The sequence below is a fragment of the Trichosurus vulpecula genome, chromosome 6 (genome assembly GCF_011100635.1).
Source record: "Trichosurus vulpecula isolate mTriVul1 chromosome 6, mTriVul1.pri, whole genome shotgun sequence".
Taxonomy (NCBI): Eukaryota; Metazoa; Chordata; class Mammalia; order Diprotodontia; family Phalangeridae; genus Trichosurus; species Trichosurus vulpecula.
In genome coordinates this window covers 31,541,593-31,559,177 of record NC_050578.1, presented here as the reverse complement: position 1 = coordinate 31,559,177, position 17,585 = coordinate 31,541,593, and the positions used below count along the sequence as shown (strand labels likewise).

The 17,585-nt window shown below is 37.9% G+C and overlaps 1 protein-coding gene across 2 annotated transcripts in view; it reads right to left on the bottom strand.

Moving 5' to 3' along the window:
* Positions 1-17,585, bottom strand: part of FAM149A (family with sequence similarity 149 member A) — a 91,752-nt gene that overhangs the window by 38,755 nt on the left and 35,412 nt on the right. For both annotated transcript variants that reach the window (XM_036764826.1, XM_036764827.1), the window contains 6 exons: positions 12,029-12,139; positions 9,244-9,382; positions 8,159-8,301; positions 5,765-5,890; positions 2,872-3,021; positions 1,451-1,641 (listed from right to left, as the gene is read on the bottom strand). In XM_036764826.1, the coding sequence (XP_036620721.1) occupies positions 1,451-1,641; positions 2,872-3,021; positions 5,765-5,890; positions 8,159-8,301; positions 9,244-9,382; positions 12,029-12,139 (860 nt within the window). The remainder of the gene's footprint in view (positions 1-1,450; positions 1,642-2,871; positions 3,022-5,764; positions 5,891-8,158; positions 8,302-9,243; positions 9,383-12,028; positions 12,140-17,585) is intronic.

The following is a 17,585-nucleotide window of genomic DNA, read 5'->3' as shown; positions in this document are numbered from 1 at the left end:
CTGTATCCCAAAGAGATCATAAAAAGGGGGAAAGAACCTACATGTGCAAAAATATTTATAGCAACTCTTTTCATGGTGGCAAAATATTGGAAATTGAGGGAATTTTCTTCAATTGGGGAATGGCTGAACAAGCTGAGGTATACAAATGTAATGGAATACTATTGTGCAATAAGAAATGATGAACAGGCAAATTTCAGAAAATCTTGGAAAGACTTATACAAACTGATGCAAAGTGAAATGAGCAGAACCAGGAAAACATCATACACAGCAACACTGTGTGATAATCAACTATGAATAATTCAGTTGTCCACAAAAACACAATGATCCAAGACAAGTACAAAGGACTTAAGAAGGAAAGTGTTATCCACATCCAGATAAAGAACTGATGGACTGAATGCAGCCAGAAGTATAGTTTTTCACTTACTTTATTCTTTTTCATGTTTTTTTTCCCTTTTGATCTGTTTCTTCTTTCACAATTGTGACTAATAAGGAAATGTTTTACATAATAGCACATGTATAACATATATCCAATTTCTTACCATTTTGAGAAGAGAGGAGGGAAGGGAGGGAGAAAAATTTGGAACTCAAAATCTTGTAAAGATCAATGCTAAAAAATGTCTTAACATGCAATTGTGAAGATAAATAAAATACTATTTTAAAAAAGAATCAGGGAGATTTATCTTTGTGAGTTCAAATCCAGCCTTAGACATTTACTAGTTGTGTGACCCTGGGCAAGTCACTTAGCCCTATTTGCCTCAGTTTCCTCATCTGTAAAATGGGCTGGAGAAGAAAATGGTAAATACCTCCAGGATCTCTGCCAAGAAAACCCCAAATGGGGTCACAAAGAGTTGGACACAATTGAAAATGACTGAAGAAGAGCAACAACAATAAGCATCCATCTTTAAAGAATTGTTTTGATGTATGGTAAGGTCATGACTTATGCATAGCCCTCCATGTCTTTGTGGGGGGGGTCTATTTTTCTCCCTCTGGAGGGAATTAATTAGAAAAATTAGTCATCAAAATAGGTCACTATGATTTGTATTTCTGCATCATGTCAATCTTTGTCAGTCTACCAAACATTTTATTTGTTTAAATAATCCCTGGAAGCTAAATAGACAATAAATCTAGTTATGACTTTTTTGATCAAATAAATTTCTTGAATGGTACTTCCTCCCAACTCCTCCAGTGTCAGCAAAGATATGGTACAAAATAATCAATAAAATTTTCTCCCATTGAGAAAGTATTGGAACGATTACTTTGAGGAGAAAGAATGTTTTCCTTAGGACACATAATAAGGGGATGTGCCTAAAACAGAAACTGGATAGCCCTGGAAAATATTCCTTTAAAGTGTTTCTTTTTAGATTTTGTTGTTGTTCTTAGTATTTTTGGTAGGTTGTTTGTCATTGCTGTTTTAAATTAAAGTCTCACATAAAGGACATTTCTCAAGTACCTGGAGGGGCAATTTCCCACGTTTTTCTAACCAGCTCTTCCAACATTTCAACCACATTTCTCCAAGCATGGTCAAACACTTCAGCAGCTGCCGCATCTTTAATGCAGTCCTCAGGGGAAATGGGAGGGATGCCATGTTTATTGCTTTGTCGACCAGCTACAGCCTTCTTGGGTTCCAGACTTTCATCATCACTTAAAAGAAAATAAGGAAATTCTTGTTGCTAAAATCAGCCAGTTTTTGCTAATGAAAAAGATTTCCCTAATAAAAATCATTAAAAGGGTCAAACATGCATTGGTTTCACAAAGCATTTGATTGTGAATCACAGACTGATAGTAAACTAGATACTTAAGCATTAAGGATTAAGTCAGTGGGATATCAACTGGGTGAATAAAGGGGCCATAAGGAAATTTTTTAAAAAACCGCAGCATCTCATTGCTAAGCATTACAAATTAGAACTATCCTATTCGCAATACTAGTGCCTTTCTTCTGAGACTCCCGCCAATTTACCCTATATATATCCTATATGTACATAGTTGTTTTCATGCTGTCTTCCTCCAACAGTGTGGAAGCTCTTTCAGGGTAGGGATTGCTTTTGCTAGTGTCTGGTGCATGGTAAGTGCTTAATAAATTAATTGATTGATCATCATGAGAGCCAGGGAGCCATAGTGGATAAATAAAGCCAGGAAGATCACATCCTAGACAGATACTGGGTATGTGATTTTGGGAAAGTCACTTAATCTCTTAGAGTTTTAGGAAACTTTCTAAGATTATAAAGTTGCATTGGTACAGAAATTTTCCATCTTCAGGAGTTGTCTATATCAATGAAACATAATGCAAAAACTTTGTCATGTCATTGCTAACCATAACAAATCAGAATTATTAATATTTGCCATGTTAGTACCTTTCTTGTGAGACTCCCTCCAATTCACCCTGTATGTACACAGCTACGAGTTGTCTTCCCCATTAGAATATAAACTCCTTCTGCATGGGGACAGTTTTTTCTAGTGTCTGGCACAGGGCAAGTGCCTGATAAATTGATTTATTGATCATCATGAAATAATTGAGCTGGGAGGGACCTTAGAGGAATCATCTAGTCCCCCTTATTTTACACAGGAAGAAATCAAAGTCCACAAGCTAATGAACATTTTTCAAGTCACACAGCTAGCTGACTAGAGGGGCAATATTACAACTCATGGAATGACTCTCTAGCACATGCTCTTCTTAGAACACCTGTGTTAAATTACTTTGCAATAAAGAGGTTTGTACAAATATTTTGATTTAAAATCAATGAATATTTCAAAAGGTACCCCAGGAATTTGGGAATTATAGCATCATTCTAGCAAGCAAAGGCATTTGAAGACAACTCAAGCTAAATAATGTCACCCTCGAAACTGTCCATCTCAGTGAAATGTTCTACTTACAGTTCTTTTTTGTCAAAAGCAAAATACTCTTCAATTTCTCCATCCACATCATAGATCTCTTCTTCAAGGAACGAAGCAGCTACATCAGAAACAACAGAAGAAATCCTCGTGTAATCTTCTGGGACAAGCTTAGAGCCTGAGATGCACAGCCTATAGCAACCAAAGACAATAACCATAGATTATATTTCACAAGATGTTCCAACAGTACTGGACCAGCACCTGCATGATCATGGCTGATGCTTTCACTTCTGCTGAAATAATATGATTCCATAGGAAAGGATCAGTCAGATCAAAATTTATTTTTTGGAGAAATAAATATATTTTGAAGGAATACATTAATAAATATATATGGTTTGAAGAAAACTATATAAATATATTAATAAATGTATATTTTGAATAAATGAATATTTAAATGTATAAATAAACGTGTATTTGAAGAAATATATTGTGAAGAAATATATTAATAAATATATTTTAAAGAAATAATTAAGTTTTAAAGAAATCAACATTAATAAATTATACATTTTGAAGAAATTTCTTTTAAATATATTAATAAATATATATTTTGAAGAAATGTTAATAAATATATTTTAAAGAAATAAATGTTTTAAAGAAATATAAATAAAAGCATACATTTTGAAGATATAAATATTTTAAATATATTAATAAATGTATATTTTGAAGAAATAAATATATTTTGAAGAAATATACATTAATAAATTGTGTACTTTGAAGAAATGAATATTTTAAATATGTTAATAAATGTGTATTTTGAAGAAATATATCAATAAATATATTTTAAAGAAATAAATATGCTTTAAAGAAACATACATTGGGGCAGCTAGGTGGTGCAGTGAGTAGAGCACTGGCCCTGGAGTCAGGAGGACCTAAGTTCAAATCTGTCCTCAGACACTTGACACATGAACTAACTGTGTGACCTTGGGCAAGTCACATAACCTCAATTGTCCTGCCCCCCAAAAAGAAAAAAAAATATACATTAATACATGTATATATTTTGAAGAAATATATATATATATATATATATATGAAGAAACAAATACACTTTTAAAAATAAGATAAAATCCAAACTTCACCCCTCAAAAACCAAAATCCTTAAGAGACTTTCTATAAACTCGGATCACTCTATGAGGTCCAGTTCTTCTTTCCTGAGCAGGAGAACTCTATTTGAATATTACCCACCTAACAGCCTCCCCTCATTTCAAAGGGATTTGGGGCAGGAATAGACTGCCAGGCAGGCTTTATCCTTTAATTCTGTTCCTACCTTCACCTTGTGATAGATTGGAGTAACACCACCCTGCTCTTTGTGCCACTGTGAGGTTCCTCTAATATTGGAACTAATTCACCAGGTAATCGAGCTATATAACTAGGGTGGGGAAACTGGAGCTTTGTTCTAGAAAGCTGACATAGGGGAGGGCATTTCTCTTTCACCACAATCCTCAGGATCCCTGCATAATCTCTGTACCTGCTACCTCACCTGGACCTAGGCCACCACACTATGCGGGCACCAACATTACAATGGACTCACTTTTCCCTCCTCTTCCCAGTGATTAGAGGATCAAGAGACAGGGCTCAAGGGATCAGGGATCATTTAGAGTTAGAAGAGGTCATCTAACCAAACTCCTTGTTTTACAGATGGGGAAATAGAGGTTCAGAGAGTTAAGTGTCTTGCCCAAGGTCACATAGATAGATAGTAAGTGTCAGAGGCCAAATTTGAACCCAGCTCTTCTGACTCCAAAATCAGTAAATTTTTATCTTTAGCACACTACTTCTCCTCATCAATACTCCAAGGGATGGAGATAAGGCTCTCTGAGAGACAGTCCCCTTTCATGGCACAAATGCTCCTAACTGAGGTAAATTAGTCTCTACCCCATTCTCCTCAAATGAATGAGCATCAGAATTTCCAGTTATAGCATTACCAGGAATATTCTTCTCCAGTCCTTTTAAGACAGGGGCTTTAAGCCAAAGCCATTTAACCGGACCCCCTAATCTAACTCATACTCAAAACAGGGATTTTTGAGAAGCTGCTCTCTCCCGATCTTCTACCCAAATTCAAATTTCCCTCAGTGGTGCAGCTTTCTGGTGTGTTGATCTGCCAATAGTTACTGAATGTCAACCAAGTCTTGATTGGACAGACAGAGAGATGATCACAAGTAAAATAAACCTTTCTAGAATAACTCATAGAAGCAATGATAGAGTGAAGAAAAGTACACCAAATGAGGTGGAAGCAAAATCATAACCCCTCAACCTCATATACATTAAGCATCATCAAGACTTGACTGGCTCAGGCTGTTGCTGTGACTTCCTGCTCACCTAAGCAGAGAGAGCCACAAGAACCTCTGATACTTGGCCGGCAAACCACAATGGACAACTCAGAAGCAGGGGAACATCACTCAGCCGAATCAATTCAGAGTGTCCTCAATGTATATCCTTGTTGAATATATTTCCTTTCCCTCCTTGACTAAATAAATCTCCTTTTGTTAATTGCTGATTGATCCACAAATGCCTCATTTCATTCCAGCAGCAAACCCAAACTCACCAGGAAGCTGGCCTGAGTCAGCTGGGTCCAGAACACTAGGAGAATAGCATTTATAAAGACTACAATAATACAATGAAAACAGAACTCAGATAAATCACAATGACCAATCCTGGTCATAGAAAATAGATGATGAAATACATTTGCCAAGATGGACAAATACAGAAATGGAATGATGTGTACATGCTACAAGGTGCAGTCCTTTGTGATCACGTCTGCTTAGAAGCTTTGCTTGGTACACAGGACAGCTTTATGACAGGGGAGAGGGACCACATCGGAAAATGACAAATGTCACTCAGGAGGCATCAATAAAACATAAAGAAAAAAAAGAAAACATACTCTTTAAGACTGTTATTCCTTTCACAGAGATCAACTGAGGATTTGATGTGGACAGAACTAGCAATATTGCTTGGAAAATGTTGAAAACCTTCATCTGTTGGAAGCATGAGTTGTTTTCCTAGAACCCTGTGAAATATAAAAAAAAAAAGATAATCATGGCTATTAAAATAGTCACAAGAAGAATATCATTCTGAGTTTTTAAAAAATAGAGAACATGGTAATAGTTGAAAAGACATTGAGAGGAAAGGATTTTTTTCCATAGGATTATAGATTTAGAACTAAACCAGACCTTAGAGTTTATATAGGCCAACTCTCTCCTTTTTCAAATGAGGAATCTGAGGCTCACACAGCTAGTAAGTAGCAAAGACAAGAGATCAATTCAGGTCCTCTCATTTTACACCCAGAACTTCCCCTGCAACATGCACTGGTACAAGTATAGGATTTAAAAATAAGAAAATATAAGAATATACACAAAGCTCACATACTTTTTAACATATAACACACAGTTATATGTATATATATATATATACATACGTATATATTATATATATATAACATACAAATAACATGCTGTAATCACTTATATAGTACTTTAAAGTTTGCAAAACACTTTATATCTCATTTGAACCTCACAACAACCCTAGGAGGGAGGTACTGTTATTATTTTTTTTTACAGATGAAGAAACTGAGGCAGGCATAGATTAAGTGACTTGCCCAGTGTCACATAGCTAACAAGTGTCTGAGGGAGGATTTGAACCCAGTTCTTCTGACCTTAGGGCCAGCTCTCTAACCATGGTGCAATCCAGATATCTCTAGGCATTCATTCATTGACCTTTTGCATATCTCTATTTGGAATGACAGCTACCTATTCTATGTAGTACACCTGAATGGGGGTAATTACAAACATATTCAATTAATATCTCCTGATTTCTCTTACACACTTGCATCATTACATACCCCTAGGCCCTTGCACAAAGTGGTAGTGAAGGGGTTTATAATATTATGAAAACGTGGACTTTTTAGTACCTAGACAAGATAAGCCATTAGAACATCTATCTATCCATGTAAAGAAAAATAGTATACCATGTAATGAAAATTAATTTGCAAATTAATTTCCTTCCATTTTTGGCCCAGCTTTTATTCCCATGGTTACCTTGCATCTATTACGTATCATCACCAAGTATTTATTTAACACCTACTATGTGTCAGGCACTATACTAGGCACTGGGAATTCAAATACAATTAATAAAATAGATCCATGTATGGGAATGCTTTCTCTCCTGTTATACTAATATATTTAATATTGGGACTACCTCATCAGGTAACCAAACTATATACCTAAGGTGGGAAAACTGGAGCTTTGCCCCAGAAAGCTGACATAGGGGAGGGCATTTCTCTTCTACCACAATCCTTTTTAAAGGATTTTAAAAATCCTTTTACTATAGTATAGCCCAGTGAGGGCACAAGCTGTTTCTCTCTTGCCTCTGAATCTTAAGTATCCTGTGCTGTACATAGTACAGAATAGGTACTTAACAAAAGTTTGCTGACTGATTTCCACATAACATAATATAGAATGAAGGCAATTCCAAATGATTGAGTTTTATTTTCCCTTTAGGGCTGGGGGAGTATTAAATATGCAGCCACCTGGGAACTCAGGGCAGAAAAGCCTCTCTTTGTGTACTTCCTTTGTTCTCCAACTTCAATATGTTTGTTCAGACTAGTTCATTACTATTATAAATGTAATTTTTATTATAGATGCTATGCCTTCCAACAGAGGCATTAGACAGGCTGTCTATATCAGTGGTGTCAAACTCAAATAGAAAAGGGGACCACTAAACCGTAAATAAAGATCATTATGGGGACATCTTGACTCAGAAAATCACATAATAACTTGACATATGTTCTATGTTGTAGGTAGCTGGTTGATTCAAAAAGATCTGAGTTTGAATTCAGCTTGAGACACTTCCTAGCTGTATGACCCTGGGCAAGTCACTTAGCCCTGTTTGCCTCAGCTTCCTCATATGTAAAATAAGCTAGAGAAGGAAACCACTCTGGTATCTTTGCCAAGAAAACCCCAAATGTGGTTATGAAGAGCCAGACGTTGACTGAAATGACTGAACAACAAAATGTTCTACTGAGGGTTTTTTTTTTAGTTTTGTTAAATATTTCCCAGTTACATTTTAGTGGAGATGCATTTGGTAGCATGGCTGGAAACATGTTGGACCTCTGCTCTATATTACTTTAGTACAACATACACAATTATTTAGATATTTCGTTTTTTCCCAAGATTTTGCCATGAAGTAAACAATTTGTAGATCTTGGATGCATTTACCGGCTTAAAGGGTTCTTCCACTAATGTTTCTAAAAAGCATCCACTGTAGAAAATAACATTACCTGAGATGAAGCGACCTCCTAGTCCACTCTTCACATTCGGCCTGCAGATTCTGGCAGTGAGGACTGATCTTCCCTTCAAAGAGCATTTCATCCACCTCTCGGAATAACTGCTGAACTTTTTTTGTTGTGGCTTTATCGAACTCCTAAAGCAGCAACATAAGTGGAAGTTTGTTTGTTTGTTGTAATTTCCTTAGGAAGGAAGTATCTATAACCTGAGAATTTAGTAGGGGTAATAATTTCTTAGAAGATACCACAATACCCAATTCCTCTCATGAATCACATTGATACGTTTGTCCTGAAATTTGTGAGCAGATAGGGACCATCTGGGTCTTGGATCTAAATATGGAAGGAACTTAAGAGGTTGTCTATTCATAGGATCCTAGATGAGAGCCAAAAGGGATATCAGAAGCCATCTAGTGTATCCTCTCATTTTCCAGGCATCTAGGTGGTGCTGGGGATAGAACACTCAACCTGGAGTCTGGAAAAACTGAATTTGAATCTGACCTCAGATACCTAGGCAAGTCACTTAACTACTGTCTGCCTCACTTTCCCCCTTTGTAATACAGGAATAATAGCAGCACCTACCTCCCAGGGCTGACTAATCTGAGGATAAATTAGATGATATTTGTAAAGGGTTCTGCAGACCTTAAAGTGCTATATAGATGCCAGCTATTGTTACAAAGGAGGCCTGGGGAGGTTTCATGACTTGGCCAAGATAGTAGAGGTAGCAAGTGTTAGAGATTTGAACCCAGTTTCTCTAATTTCAGAGCTGATGTTCTTCCCATTGCATCATGTCACCTCAAATTCTGCATTCAGATCATAGGATATGAAAAATAGAAGGAAAAAACCATTTATCAAGCACATTACTATGGACCAGGAACCGTACATCCCCACAATAATCCTGCGAGGTAGGTACTATTACCATTGCTATCTTACAGGTGAGGAAACTTAAATGACCTACTCAGAGTTACACAGCTAGTAAGTGCCTGAGGCTGTATCTGAACTCTGGGAGCCTTCCCAACTCCAGGGACAATGCACTATGCTACATCACTTCTAGGTAAGCTATAAAATACCCGTTGACATACGTCATCTGTCCAAGAGGAGATTGAGCTTCGTTCAGTAGACGCACTTCTTTCAGTAGTAACGCTTTGTATTCCAGACCAAGAATTATTCAATTCTGTAGGGGTGGTGTTCCCACTCGACAAGAGAGATGAAATAGATTCGCTGCAGAAATTAAAACAGATGTGTAAGAATAACATTTAGAGAGAAAAGGAATGCATGGGTAGTTTTATTCCTTTTGTGACTCATTTCTTTTTTCTTTTTTGGCTTTACTTGGGCTCATTTAGCCCATCAAATCAGCTGCATCTGTATCTATCTGCAATCTGGAACTATACCTCTCTATCTATAACCTCCCCCTAAAGACCCAATTCTTCATCAAAATATGGAGGTGAACTTATAAGGCTACACCAACAGAAGGCCTCTGTCAAGGTTCAAGCAAGCAGGAAAGGTGATAAGTACGGGAACGACAAGGTTGATGTGTGGCTGTTATCTGAGGTGGTACCAACTTTGGTTAATTTCAGGATGGGTCATCACCAGAAGGCTGGCCAACAGTCGATAAGGCTTTTCAGCCACAAGAAACCCATGAAGAAGGAGTATCCATGGGGAAAAAACCAACTCCTCGGTAAATGGATATTTATCTGCATGTATGTGTAAAATTATGTATGACATATACTCTCAAAATTCAAAGTTATTCCAAAAAAGTTAAGCATTTTATAAAACGTATTACTTGATAATTAGGTGATATAAGTATGTATATATATACACATGTGTGTGTGTGTATATATGTGCATGTATGCATATACATACACATATAAATATATATGATATGTGTGTGCATGTGTGTGTATGTATATATGCATGTGTGTGTATAAATGTGTAGGAGTATGTATACCAAGTTATAGAGATTCCCTTATATTTCTCAATAATCAATCAGTATTTATTAAGGACCCACTATGTGCCAATCATTGTGCTAAGTGCCAAGAATACAAAGAAAGACAAAAAACAGTCTCTAAACCCAAGGAGCTCACAGTGTAATGAAGAGATGACATGCAAAAAACCTATGTATAAATAAGCTAGACAGGATGAATTTGAAATAATCAACAGAAAGAAAATACTAGAATTAAGGGGGATTGGGAAAGGCTTCCTGTAGAAGGTGAGACTTTGGCTGAGACTTGAAGGAAGCCAGGGAACCTAGAAAATAGAAATGAGAGAAAAAACATTCCAAGCCTAGGGATGAGCTAGTGAAAACTCTTGCAGTCAAGATTGTGTGCCATGTACCAGAAGCAGCAAGGATGTCAGGGTCACTGGATCAAATAGTACAATTAGAGGAGTAAGGTGTAAAAAAAACTGGAAAGACAGAAAAGGGTCAGTTTATAAAGGGCTTTCAACAACAAAACAAGATTTTATGTTTGATATTGGAGGATTACATGCTATGAACTCTTGAAAGTATTCAATCCTTTTTCTAATATCCCTGTATATATAACTATGCCTATATCTATATCTATATCTTGACTACATCTATATCCACACCTTTATCTAAGTTCATGTCTATCTATACATAGTTATATTATCTGTATCTAGAACTATCATAAGATACAAGTTAATAATCTAGAGCAGGGCTTCTTAGTTTCTTTGTATCACTGACCCCTTCTGTAGTCTGGTGAAGCGTATGAACCCCCTCCGTTTCAGAATGATGTTTTTAAATGTTCAAAATAAAGTCCATAAGATTATAAAGGAAGTCATTTATATCGAAATACGGTTAGCAAAATATTTTTAAAAGTTCATTGACCCCTGATTAAGGACCTCATATCTAAATCTAGTTCTACATTTAGTACATAGCTGAAAGCCTGTGTGGCGTGGTGGATAGAGAGGTGGCCTCAAAGCCAAGAAGATCTGCCTCTGATAAATATTGGCTGTGTGACCCTGGCTAAGCCACCATAGCTTCCATTGATCCAAGCAAACCTCCAAGACTATAAATTGCAAAGAGGAAGCCAACCTACATTGGCAAAATACTTTCTTCCTCTTGGAAGTGCCTTATATCAACGAAATCGCAGGTCCAGGCTTTATAGATAGGTCATTGAGAGTATAACCTCGCTGGGCCACTGTTTCCTCATTTTTTAAAATGAGAGCATTGGACTTGATGGTCTCTGAGGTTCATTCCAAAAACCTGTCTATGATTTTCAGAGAGACAGTATGATGTAATGGATAAAAAGCTGGCCTCTGAGACAAGAAGGACTGAGTTTAAGTCTTGCCTGACATATGCCAGAATCACAAGTCTGGCAAAACATATGTGTCTGTCTGTATATGTGTATGTGTATGTGTGCATATGCACATGTGTACAAATACATGCATATACGTGTGGATACGTATATGTATATACATGCTTATATCTGTATGTGTGCACATTATGTGTTTATACATTATCTATATTAAAAACACAATTTTGTATATTGCGTATATATAAACATTATATCCAATAATATATATCACTTTTGTGTGATATGCATATTACCCAGATATATACAGTATACTATACTATGCTACAAAACCAAACACTCTAATAGAATATGTCATACTATTCTATACTATACTGCACTCTACCATCATTATATTTCTATGGTTTCCCAAAAGTCTTATTAGCAAAGTATTCAGCTTTAATAGCTTAACAACATTTTCTGAACACTAAGAAAATGCCCTATGATGCTTTACTTTTATAAATGTAAGGTCTCCACTTAATATACCTCCCCTCCACATAGCCAGCATACATTTCTCCATTCTAAGATCCATAAGAGATTGCTGGGTTATTCTTACCAGCTATAATTCTGAATGGCTTCCTGCACATTTTTGGTGAAATGCTTAGGAAGAGGGTCCCGGCTCTTCACAGTAAGACGTTGCTCTCCGGGCCCTTCAGTCAGTCCTTTTCTGGGAATAACAAAAACAAAGTAGAAAAAAGAGGAAATGGACACTAATACATTTACCATGCTTAAGCACCTTAATTTCCAAGAAATCTAATTACTGTGTATCATGTGATGAATTTTCAAACTCCAGCAGAGAACACTCCTTTACATAGGTGATTCTCTTGCTTTTTAAAATTTTTTATTCATTTTAAACTTAAATACAACCAGCACCACACCATCAGTTACAGCAAATGGAGAAGTGATGAATGTTGTGGATAAATTCACTTACCTTGGTAGTGTACTTTCCAGGAATGTACACATTGATAATGAAGTTGGCACGCACGTTGCCAGAGCTAGCTCAGTGTTTGGGAGGCTCCAAAGGAGTTAGAGAGAAAAGGTATTAGACTGTCTACCATGTTGAAGGTCTCCAAAGCTGTTGTGCTGACCTCACTGTTGTATGCCTGTGAAACCTGGACAGTCTACCAGCACCATGCCAGGAAACTGAATCGCTTCCATTTGAATTGTCTTAGGAAGATTCTGAAGATCACCTGGCAGGATAAGGTACCTGACACCGAGGTCCTTACTCGAACTAAACTGCCAAGCATTCATACTCTGCTTCAGAGAGTGCAAATCTGGCCATGTTGTTCAAATATGAAACGTACATTTGCCAAAAAGACTATATTATAGAGAACTCACACAGGGCAAGCGTTCACATGGGGGTAAGAAGAAGCAATACAAGGACACTCTCAAAGTCTCTCTTAAGAACTCTGGAATTGATTGTGTGACACTGGAGATCCTGGCACTGGACCATTCAGCATGGTGTTCCCACATCAGAAAAGGTGCTCTACGAGCAAAGCAGAATTGAAACAGCTCAAAGGAAACGCAAGATGCCCAAATTTAAAGTATCCACACCAAATGTTCACATGGACTATTTGTGCCCCATCTGTGCTAGAGCATTCCAAGCTTATATTGGTCTCATCAGCCACAGTTGGATACATTGAAACTTGACTCTACCATAGTGATATCATTTTGGTCCTCTTTGAGAATGAAGGACAACAACCAACAACCAAACTTATCAACCACTAATAGAAGCATGGTTTAAAAAAAAAAAAGGCAAAGTCTGTATTCGGTGAGACCAGGGCAAAGCCTTATGACCTAACAGAGTAAGAGTCTTGTTTCTCAGACTTGTGGGTCTCCACTAGGCGTCACAGGAAAAATTGAAGGGTATAGAATGATGCAGATTCCCAGGATGGGTCTGACCCACATCACCATCCCTTCCTATTGTTAGTGACTAATAATTGGTGTGTCCTTCATTAGGAAAGGTATGAAGCTGATTCACCCATTAAATTTCAGGACTTGCAGCATCATGTAGTTGCAATCAATCAATCAAATGATTAATCCATAAATATGTATTAATGGCTTGGCGATCTACTGGGTTAAGCATCAGAGATAAAAAGAAAGACAAAAATATCATCCCTGACCTCAAGGAGGTCACATTCTAGTGGAGGAATGGAAGTAATTAGGTATGTATAACATACGCACAGAATAGATCCAACGTAATCTCAGAGAAGCAACCAGGTGGCTCAGTGAATAGAGCTCTGGACTCAGAGTCAGGAAGACCCGAGTTCAAATCTGGCCTTAGACACTTACTAGCTGTGTGACCCTGGGTGAATCACTTAACCTCTGTTTGCCTTAATCCACTGAGCAGTAAGTGGCAAACTGACTCTAGTATCTTCTCCAAGAAAACCCCCTATAGGCTTACAAAGAGTTAGACGTGACTGAACAATGAGCTCAAGGGAAGGCAACAGCAGTTGGGGAGACCATGAAAGGCTGGTTTTAAAGTGTCTTGAAAGAGGCAAGGGTACTTAGACAGAGATGATGAGAGAGGGTATTCCCAGCATGGAGAATATGCAAAGGTGTTGAAGATGAAGCAACAGTAATTAGGCCCGGGGTGGGAAACCTATGGCCTGGAGGCCACATGTGGCCCTCTAGGTCCTCAAGTGTGGCCCTTTGACTGAATCCAAACTTCCCAGAACAAAGCCCCTTAATAACAGGATTTGTTTTGTAAAACTTGGACTCAGTCAAAAGGCAGGGCCCAAGGACCTAGAAGGTCACATGTGGCCTCAAGGCTATAGGTTCCCCACCCCTGAATTAGGCCAACAAGTGTACCTGGATCCTATAGAGTGTGTCAGGGAATAAAATATAAGAAGATAGGAAAGATAGGAAGGGGCCAGGTTGTGAAAGGCTTTAAGTGCCAAATAGGACTTTTCGATTTGATCTTAAAAGTAACAAGGAACTGCTGGAGCTTTCTGCAAGGTAGGAATGAGGGAAATCTGGTCAGCCCCAAGCTTAGATTTAGAGTTAGGAGCACTAGTTTACTGTGTGACTTTGAACAGTCACTTAACTTCACTGGGTGTCTAAGTAACCTTGTCTATAAAATGAAAGGCTTAGATTAGATCTCTAAATCCCACATGGGTATGCATGCTGAGTATGTCTTTGTTGTTGTTATATAGTTATAAGATTATTTAGGTCATTCCAAATGAGAGAAGTAGTTCATAATCTTAGAACATTCCAGGATTCCTTTCCACCTGGTGTCAAGGATTTGGGTCATTGGATTCAAATTTAGGGCACAATTCCTCTAGTTCCACTCACTGCATGACTTTGGGTTTGGATCTCTTCCAGGTCCAGATTTATGATTTGGAAGAAGTCCCTCTACCAATGAAGCTCAGCATCATCTCTTAATCTATAATCTCAGAGAATTGCTTGGGGCACTGAGAATAAATGATTTTCTCAGGGTCACACAGCTAGTATGAGTTAGAAGCAAGACTAGAACCCAGGTCTTTCTGACCGAGGCCAGTTTTCTATTTCACCACATCATTCTGCCTCTTTATTAACAATTATTTAAGAAAAAATGGTAACTAAAAAAAAAATCAGCCCATCTCTTGAGTCATGGAATAAAACACTTTCCACTAGAATACATTCATTGTTAATCATTAAATGTCCTTTCGATGAACCTTTAGAAAACTTCATTCCCATCTAGTTAAATATTTGGTCAGTATATACTAATAAAAGCAGTTTCCAATGGTACGAGAGGTCTACAATTTTTCATAGAAATAAAATGCATACATCATATAGATGACACCCAAGTGCACACTCAGCCCTTGTCTTTCTTCCAAGCTTCCAGTCCCACATCTCCAATCGCCTGCTGGACATCTCCACCTGGATGTCTCTTTCATAGGGATACCAGACTCAACAGGTCCAAGTAAAAACTTATTTTCTTTCCCCCAAACTCAACTACCCTTCTTCCTGGCTTCCCAGTTTTTGTTGAAGATACCATCATTTTTTTAGTCATCCAAGTTCACAGCCTAGGGGTCATTCTAGACTTTTCACTCTCCCTCATCCCTTCTATCTAATCAGCTTCCAGATCCGGCTGAATCCATATCCTGAACATATATTGCTTTTATCCTCTTTTTCCCAGTCAGCCAGCCTAGTTCAGAATCTCTTCCTTTTCCTCCTAGACTATTGCTATAGCCTGCTAATTTGTCTCCCTGCACCCAGTCTCTCTCCCTTCCCCAGTCCACTATCCACACAGCTGCCAAATTTCTCATCTTAAAATCCAGGTCCAACCCTGTCACAACCCTTCAGGTGGTCTCCATTAACCCTAGGATAAAATAGAAATTCTTCTCTTTGGCATTAAAGGCTCATCCCAGCCTTGCTCCACATTTACCTTGCCAGACTGCTTACGTACGATATACTTCCCAATATGTACTCTATGCTGCACCCAAACTGCCTCACTAGATTTTCTGCATACATGACATTCAATCACCCACCTTCATGCCTTCACTCAGGCTGTGTCCCTCATGTCTTCAACACTCTGCCTCTTGGAACCCCAAACTCCATTCCAGGCTTAGCTTAGGTACCATCTCTCTTCAGACCCCTAGTAGTTAATGTCCCTGCCCACCCCCAAATCACTGTGTTTATTTTGTGTACAGTTTCCTTATCCTTGTCTTTAAACATGTAACATCTCCCTAATAAGTGCCTTGAAACATGGCATCCCCACTGACCAGTGTACTGCCTTAATCATGGTAGGGGCCCAACAAACATAGGTTCTTCAATCACAGTTTAAGGCAAACCCCATGCCAAACAGAATACAATAAACAAGGAAACAAGTAAACAAGAACATAAATAAAATATAAACTATTTTTAAAATAAATAAAATATGAAAATAAAATAAATAAAGCACCACATTAGGATCGGTGCCTGATTGAGAACAAGACGCTCCATCTCTGTTTTTCCAAGCATTTTCTCTGGCTATCCCCATGCCTGGAATGCTCTCCCTCCTCATCTCAACTTCCTGGCTTTCCTGGCTTTCTTTTGTTGTTTTGTTGTTGTTCAGTTTTTTTTCAGTTGAGTGGGACCCTTCGTGACCCCATTTGGGGTTTTCTTGGCAAAGATACTAGAGTGGTTTGCCATTTCCTTTTCCAGCTCATTTTACAGATTTTTTAGTTTTAAATTTTACATTATTACAGATTTTTACAGATGAGGCAAAGAGGCTTATATGATTTCCCTGGGGTCACATGGCTAGTGAGTATCTGAGTCCAGACTTGAACTCAGGAAGCGAGTCTTCTTGACTCCAGGCCTAGCTCTCTACCCACAGCACCACCTAGCTGCCCTGGCTTTCCTGAAGTCCCACTTAAAATCCCAACTTCTAATCTATAGGAAGCCTTTTCCAACCCCTCTTATTTTAGCCCCTTCCCTTTGTTAGGTACTTCCTACTTATCCCCATATTAGCTTTTTTTGTACATCTTTCTTTGCTTGTTATCTCCCCCATTAAACTGTGAGCTCCTAGACACCTGCCTTGCCTCTTTTTATATCTCTAGGACTTAGTACAGTGCCTGGCACATAGTAGGTGTTAACACATGTTTACTGACTGGCTGATGAGAAAACAATCGTCACTCAAAAATAAAGCAATTTGAATATTATACTTTTCATGAGGAACTAAAATGGGAAAGTAGGGGGGAAAACCCACACACTGGATTTGGAGTCAAGAGAGCTGATTTCAGGTCCTGGTTCTGCCAAGTCCTACCTGTGTGACCTTGGACAAGTCACTTAACCTCTAGTCTTATCCTCCCTAAAATGAAAGAACTGAAATTCAATATAAGGTCCTTTCCCAGTCTAAATCTATGATCCTTTAATAATATAATACAAACATTAATGATGTTTGTAAATCACTGTTGATTACTGAATTTCTCATAGTTGAAAGTTTAGAAATATTTGTGGCATTGAACAGTTATAGAAAATGTTCTACGAAATGTTCTGTACATTTCACAATGAGCATTCATTAAGCAACGCTTCAGTGCCTAGAGAGAGACAGTATAGGGTTGTGGACAGAAAGCTGGCCCTAAGGCCAGGAAAATCTAGGTTCCTGTTCTCCCTTTGACTCATTCTGGCTGTTTAACTAAACCTGACCA